General features: G+C 41.6%; 1 protein-coding gene across 1 annotated transcript in view; it reads right to left on the bottom strand.

Annotated features, from left to right (window-relative positions):
* Positions 1-516: 516 nt before the first annotated feature.
* LOC115096373 (tetraspanin-3-like) overlaps positions 517-8109 on the bottom strand; it is a 37697-nt gene continuing 30104 nt past the window's right edge. Inside the window, exon 7 of the mRNA XM_029610877.1 lies at positions 517-1684. Within this exon, the coding sequence (XP_029466737.1) occupies positions 1598-1684 (87 nt within the window). The 3' untranslated portion in view covers positions 517-1597. The remainder of the gene's footprint in view (positions 1685-8109) is intronic.

The raw sequence follows: 8109 nt of genomic DNA, 5'->3' as shown, positions 1-8109 counted from the left end.
GGGTATAAGTAGTGATTTATTGATATCGAATATCTATTATATATCTAGTTATAAGAGATGGGAAAGTAAATGAGGGTGAGTTGGATGAAATAATTGATAAAAGCCCCAATTTGACATCTTTTTTAGAAGCATCTGGGGATGATATAACAACTAGAACAACATTAATAGTAGTTTTTGGGTTAGAAATTGAAAAGAATCTTGTTCTACAGAAATATTTTAGGAATAAAAATTTCTTATTCTGTGGTAAAACTGTCCAAGTGTTCCCTGATGTCTCTAGACCTACCCAGGTGAGGAGGAAGCACTTTTTGGCAAAGCGAGGAAGAGTTCTAGCCATTGGGGCTACATTCTTCCTCAAATTCCCATGTAAATGCATTATTTTCCATCAAAAAAACAAATTTGTTTTTCTACAACCCGACCACCTGGAGGTATTTTTTAGATAAGGAGGGATCTGGGGTTCATGAACAGCCTACATGATGGGTTAATTAATTGGTCAAATAAGGATCTACTCACATGTTCTATAATTAGACGTATTACCTTTATTATTTCTTATGTGGCTTCCCAGATAAAGTGGACTAAAAATTGGGGATAACAATTTTTTACTTTTTGTATTTTTTCCTTTTGCAAATTGATATGTAACCCTTAATTTCCTTCATTGTAAATGTTATGAAACTCAAACTATAAATAAAAAAAATAAAAAATAAAAAAAAGAAATGCATAGCTCAGTCAGTCATGAAGCAGGAAATGTGCCGAGTGGGCAGGGTCCTGTAAGACTCTCCATCTCTTTTGGGCCATATACCAGACCATGATCCTGTCGATTACATGAAATCGCTTTTCCTTGCATTGATATAATCCCTACAGGGGGATTCTGCTGAAGATCAACTGAACCTCCAAAATTACTTTAGATTTATAAGAGGGCATGAGATAAAAAGAACAAACATGTCTCAACAATTAAATAGAAATCAACATGGAAGGGAGAAGTTGTTTCAATACCATGCAATTTTTAAAAAAAGTGTATGCTATTTTTTTGTTTAAATAAAAAAAATACACATTTTAGTTAATACTATTGCTTTAAACCCTACCATCTCAATCACATGCCTTTTTTCAATGCTGCAAAAAGAATGAGGAGCTGAACAAGTATGACCAACTACAAAGAAACTGAATAAGAAATCAACTACTGAAGATTATTAATGAGGCAACGAAAATATAATTCCAAAAAATATCACTGTATTATTCAAGTTTGTATACCTCGTATCTATAACAATCTTTAAACTTGTATTGGAAATTAAGCAAATCAGAGAAACGCCTCGATGTGGAATAAGAGTTGCAAATTAAATATTCTTCATAAATCATAACACAAGGGAACAAAGAACCCAAACTGTAAAAGCCAAGAAAGAATGCTAACAAAATTCTGAAACTTAACGGTCTATGAAAGGACAAAGGGAATTCAGGTCATTCTGGATGGAGAGCGCCATTCGGACTCATCTGCAACAGCCTGGGTCTGAATGCAGCGAACTCAAAAAAAGAAAGTCATCAACCCATTTTCAGGGAGAACGCAATCATGTTTGTCTGTCTGAAGGAGCAGCCATGCCAGGGGGTTTCACGTGAACATTGCGGAATCCAGAATTCTGTAGTCCTGGAACGGATGCTGCCCCATGAGTGCACCGTCGCTGGCTGCAGCCAGGACCTACGGCAAAGCAAAAAAAAAACACGTTAGAGCAGGATGAAGTCTACGAAGCACGTGGAAACAAAGAGGATCGATTTGTTAAATATGGGACATACAGTACCCATAATACACAGAATCATATAGATCCCATATGAAATAAAAAAATTTATCAACATTTTCCATATTGAGGATCTAATACTAATAGCCTGCTCAGAGTTCTGTGACCTGTCATGAGCCTGGTCAGAAGGATTCTTCGACCAATGTCTAGCCCCAAGGTATTCACTATGGGTCTTCAAGGATTGCAACCCCATCTGTTTCTCAAGTGATCCAAAATACACAATTCCGCTTGACTCTTAGATCAAATGTATATTTATATCCTAAAAACCAGATCCTGCTCTAGGGAAAAAAACCAAACCAAAAAACCCTTATCCTGGTGGCATTAGACACAATGAGACTAACCACCTTCACGCTCTTTTCGGCAGTGGTAAATAAGAGAAGAGAACTGAAAATTCGCCCAAGAAGGGGAAGGGAGTGAGTTATGCAACTATTACAATGCTCTTCTTAGAGAAAAAGGTAAGCAATTTGGAATAAAGCAGCTTACTCACCAACACCTTGAGTTCATGACTATGGGGTACAGTGACAGAGCATGGCTATCCAGGTCAGGTTCCTGAGCTTAAAGTTAGGCAACTGGAAGGAGGTGGTGGTCTCTGGTTGAGGTTTATACCACTGCTGGGTCTTTAAGAGATTTATTTCTGGTTTTATGCATTGGAAGCCAACAATTCAAGGCTGAAGAGAATTGTCTCAACAGCTTTGAAGTCATTAAGCAAGGTGAACTTTGGGGAAAGCTCTAGACAGCATGGGAGTAGTGGCATAGCCAGAACTGAAATTTTTGTTTGTGGGGGAGGGGGTCACAAGGTTAAACATGAGTGAGAAGTAGACATGCAAGTCCGAACCCTGCTAGTTGTACTCATTTAGTATTTTTCTACTGCCAATACTGAGGCCTAAGGAAGTTAAACTAAAAATCATAAAATAAAATTATCAGCCTAGACAAAATAGTTACTGCTCAAATCAACTTAGTCCAAAAAAACTCATCAACCCCCACCAGAATTATCAACGAACATGCTCAACAATATTGATGTCTTAGAACTCGGACAACAAATTTTTACGTAGTCTGCAACAGCCGTCATGCATTGTGACACTTTAAAATATTTTTAGCTGTTATTTCAAGCAGTTCCTAACATTAAAAATGCATTAATCTATTTTAATTTATTTATTACAGTTTATAAATGATTAGATGACTAATTGTGGATTTTGGTGCTGAATAAGATGTTTATTGTGTTAAGGAAATAACTCAATTGGGGGGAGGGGCCCGTTTTCTGATGAGTATTTGTTTCTTGGTCCTTAATATTGCGGGTAAAGAACTAGACTCTGCTCTGTCATGTACTTGTGTTATTCTTTAAAAAAATAAAAATAAAAAAATAAAACAGAATTAAATACATACACAAGAATATCATGTAAAAAAAAAAAAAAAAAGCAAACAAGGAACAAACATCAGATCCAATCAAATGTATTTTTATGAATGCTCTGGAGAAAAGCAAAAATCATAACTACAATAAAATAGCAATAAGAACTGAAGATTTGCAATGGTTGCAGAGCAGAACTAGGCCAACATGGGGGGAAAAAAAAAACCCAAAAACAAAAAAACCCCAACCAACCTATTCAAATTCTGTTTCCTCAATAAACAGCAAAATACTCCCTCCGCTGCCAAACACTTGCAAATTAACACAAAAATCTGCAAAAAGACACTCCTAGAAACTTGCCAGACCATACCATAACACTAACTCAGGACTCAAAACAGCAACAACCTGCCTATGAAAAGGCAGCAATACAAATATTATACCAGGTCCTGGAACACTAATTCTCCGAGGACAAGCAGGATGGTAGTACTCACACATGGGCGACATCATTGGATGGAGCCCGGTCCGGAACTTTGGTCTCAAAGATTCTAGAGCTTTCAAACATGGCCTACTGAGCACGTGCAGCTACAATCATCACCCCGCCCCCTAGGCAGAATCCCTCACTTTTCTTCCGCGGAGCCGTGTAGTCACGGGAGCCATGTGGGTCACTGTATTCAGCTTTGCTCTCTCCTCACAGTTTTTGCAACTGATTTTTTCTAGAGCTGCAGCTATTTTTCTTTCCCTTACGGTAGTTTTCTTTTTTCTTTTTCCTTTTTTCCCCTCACATGGTGGGCCTAATACGATCCCTTATTAAATAAATACTGCACCTGCAATTAAGTATCTGTGTCCTTCTTGCTCAGTCTGTTTTTGTACCTTTGTCAGGTACCAGCAGTCCTGACAATGCAGTCCGTAGGTGATCCATGTAGGCCACAGAGCCAGGGGATTTGCCAGAGTTCTAACCGAGCAGGAGTTCCATATCATGTCACCAACTAATTGGCATCGATGGAGGTTCGGACAGTGAATAGATCAAGAACCACACCATTCATCGGAACTAGTCTCCACGGGCAAGAGCCCTGGAAGACAGCCTCCCCTCCTGCTTGCCTATGATTAGGATGACCAACTGCCCGGTTTTCAACCAAAGAGCCCAGTTTTGCAGCCTGTTATGCAGTGTCCTGCTGACTAACTGAAGTGTTACGGTTGAGTGATTGATTTGATTAGGTACTAACAATTGTTAATCAAGAGAGCAGTGAGTCACTCTGGCTGACTAACTGAAGTTAGACTGTTGCAGGAAGGAAAGGATCCTGTAGCAAGGACCTGCTCTCCAAGTGATGCATTGTCCTTTCGCACCGAGGATATCTCCCCAAGGCCTACTGCCCAGGAGGGAAGGGTTAGGTCGGCCGTCATAGTTGGTGATTCGATTATTAGGAATGTAGATAGCTGGGTGGCGGGTGGGCGTGAGGATCGCCTGGTAACATGCCTACCTGGTGCGAAGATGGCGGACCTCACGCGTCACCTAGATAGGATTTTAGACAGTGCTGGGGAGGAGCCGGCTGTCATGGTACATGTGGGCACCAACGACATAGGAAAATGTGGAGGGAGCTTCTGGAAGCCAAATTTAGGCTCTTAGGTAGAAAGATTAAATCCAGAACCTCCAGGGTAGCATTCTCTGAAATGCTCCCTGTTCCACGCGCAGGTCACCAGAGGCAGGCAGAGCTCCGGAGTCTCAATGCGTGGATGAGACGATGGTGCAAGGAAGAGGGATTCAGTTTTGTTAGGAACCTTTTGGGGAAGGAGGGAGTCTCTTCCGAAGGGATGGGCTCCACTTTAACCAGGGTGGAACCAGACTGCTGGCGCTAACCTTTAAAAGCTGTTCTATCTCCTTTTAAACTAGAACAAAGAGGAAAGCAGACAGTCGCTGAGCAGCGCATGGTTCGGAGGGAGATATCTTCAAAGGATACTAATGATGCATTAGAACTGGGGCATCCTGACAGTGAGGTTCCTATAATAAGAAAAGAAGTCCAAGTGCCTGTAACTAAAAACTCACCTGAGCTAAAAAATTCTAACTTATCCCTATCAATTAAAAAGCAGAATGAAAATACTAACAAAAAACAAACTTTGAAATGTTTGTATGCTAATGCCAGAAGTCTAAGAAGTAAGATGGGAGAATTAGAATGTATAGCAGTGAATAACAGACTTAATTGGCATCTCAGAGACATGGTGGAAAGAGGATAACCAATGGAACAGTGCTATACCGGGGTACAAATTATATCGCAATGACAGAGAGGAGCACCCGGGAGGTGGTGTGGCGCTTTATGTCCGGGATGGCATAGAGTACAACAGGATAAACATCCTGCATGAGACTAAATGCACAATCAAATCTTTATGGGTAGAAATCCCTTGTGTGTCGGGGAAGACTATAGTGATAGGGGTATACTACCGTCCACCTGGTCAAGATGGTGAGACGGACAGTGAAATGCTAAGAGAAATTAGGGAAGCTAACCAAATTGGTAGTGCGGTAATAATGGGAGATTTCAATTACCTCAATATGGACTGGGTAAATGTATCATCGGTATATAAGAACATAAGAAATTGCCATGCTGGGTCAGACCAAGGGTCCATCAAGCCCAGCATCCTGTTTCCAACAGAGGCCAAAACCAGGCCACAAGAACCTGGCAATTACCCAAACACTAAGAAGATCCCATGCTACTGATGCAATTAATAGCAGTGGCTATTCCCTAAGTAAAATTGATTAATAGCCATTAATGGACTTCTCCTCCATGAACTTATCCAAACCTTTTTTAAACCCAGCTACACCAACTGCACTAACCACATCCTCTGGCAACAAATTCCAGAGCTTTATTGTGCGTTGAGTGAAAAAGAATTTTCTCCGATTAGTCTTAAATGTGCTTCTTGCTAACTTCATGGAATGCCCCCTAGTCCTTCTATTATTTGAAAGTGAAAATAACCGAGTCACATCTACTCATTCAAGACCTCTCATGATCTTAAAGAACTATCATATCCCCCCTCAGCCGTCTCTTCTCCAAGCTGAACAGCCCTAATCTCTTCAGCCTATCCTCTTAGGGAAGCTGTTCCATCCCCTTTATCATTTTGGTTGCCCTTCTCTGTACCTTCTCCATCGCAACTATATCTTTGAGATGCAGCGACCAGAATTGTACACAGTATTCAAGGTGCGGTCTCACCATGGAGCGATACAGAGGCATTATGACATTTTCCGTTCTATTCACCATTCCCTTCCTGATAATTCCCAACATTTTATTTGCTTTTTTGACTGCTGCAGCACACTGAGCCGACGATTTTAAAGTATTATCCACTATGATACCTAGATCTTTTTCCTGGGTAGTAGCTCCTAATATGAAACCTAACATTGTGTAACTATAGCAAGGGTTATTTTTCCCTATATGCAATTCCTTGCACTTGTCCACATTAAATTTCATCTGCCATTTGGATGCCCAATCTTCCAGTCTTGCAAGGTCCTCCTGTAATGTATCACAGTCTGCTTGTGATTTAACTACTCTGAATAATTTTGTATCATCCGCAAATTTGATAACCTCACTCGTCGTATTCCTTTCCAGATCATTTATAAATATATTGAAAAGCACCGGTCCAAGTACAGATCCCTGAGGCACTCCACTGTTTACCCTTTTCCACTGAGAAAATTGACCATTTAATCCTACTCTCTGTTTCCTGTCTTTTAACCAGTTTGTAATCCACAAAAGGACATCGCCTCCTATCCCATGACTTTTTAGTTTTCTTAGAAGCCTCTCATGAGGGACTGTGTCAAACGCCTTCTGAAAATCCAAATACACTACATCTACCGGTTCACCTTTATCCACATATTTATTAACCTCTTCAAAAAAATGAAGCAGATGTGTTAGGCAAGATTTGTTAGGGGTCCTTCTGTTGATTTCCTTGGTGGCCTACCCATCTGAGGGTAGCTGCAAGTAACAAATTTGGCTGCTTCTGAACCTCAGTGACTGTAACCCAACTTTCACCTGGAGACTTGGAAGGTTTTTCAGGATCAGAAGGCCCCGATTCCCATTGCTTTCCTGTCCCTTCAGGAAGGGAAGCTCCAACTGTTTCCAGGGTGACCCTTATGCGTTCTCCCCTGGACGATGGCTGTCCACCCCTTCAGTGTGTAGCTCTTGTTCTCCATTTCCTAGAGAAGAAAATGTCACTGTTTCTGACTGCCAGTCACTCTGTTCCTCATGGGATCTGAGAGCCGGTCGGGTGGTAGTGCTCTCCTTACATCGTCCTGAGGCACAAGAGGACTATTTCGCGAGGGAGCCATTCCAGATTTGGTCTCCCTGTCATACTAGGAGTCTTCTCTTCATGGTAGCTCCCTAGTAAAGACTAGGGTTTCTGCAGTCTGGGAGTTACCTTTGGATCCTTGCTGAGCTCAATGGGCAGTCATTCTTGCCTGCGTTACCCTATGCCTTCCAACCTCTCACTATATCCATGGCAAAGGGAGTGGGGGGACATAGGACCCTTCAGAGGTGCTACTCTTTGGTCACGGTGGCTTACAAGCTATACGTCCCCATTTTAGGGAGAACTCTGTCTGCAGACAGGAGAGTCCTGGTTCATGCAACAGTTGTTCCATTTACTGGAGCCTATGCTTCCTTGGGGGAAGTATATGTATTCATGGCTGTGGTAGTAATACCTAAGCCAAGTTTGGTGATCACACTTCCCTGCTCTGGTACCCTTAGGTTTCCACGCCAGCGACGAAATCCTGTTCTACAGAGGTTTGCATTTGTGGCACCTTGGCTTCCTGTGTCTTGGTGGAGTGTTTCTGGATTTCTTCCCTTGGTGGATTCACTCTCGGTTTCAGTTGTTCCAAGCAGGCCGAGGGCTCCCTACTGGAATTGGCAGAGAGTTATTTGCTTGGGGTTGGGAATACAACCTAGCGACTTGTTCTTACCCCTGCAGTCCAGCGGTCTCTGCCTCCTTGTGTTCTTCATTCCTTCTGACTTC

This window comes from Rhinatrema bivittatum, chromosome 8, assembly GCF_901001135.1.
Source record: "Rhinatrema bivittatum chromosome 8, aRhiBiv1.1, whole genome shotgun sequence".
Classification (NCBI taxonomy): Eukaryota; Metazoa; Chordata; class Amphibia; order Gymnophiona; family Rhinatrematidae; genus Rhinatrema; species Rhinatrema bivittatum.
Note: the sequence above shows the minus strand (reverse complement) of the source record. Positions and strands in the feature narration are given on the sequence as shown.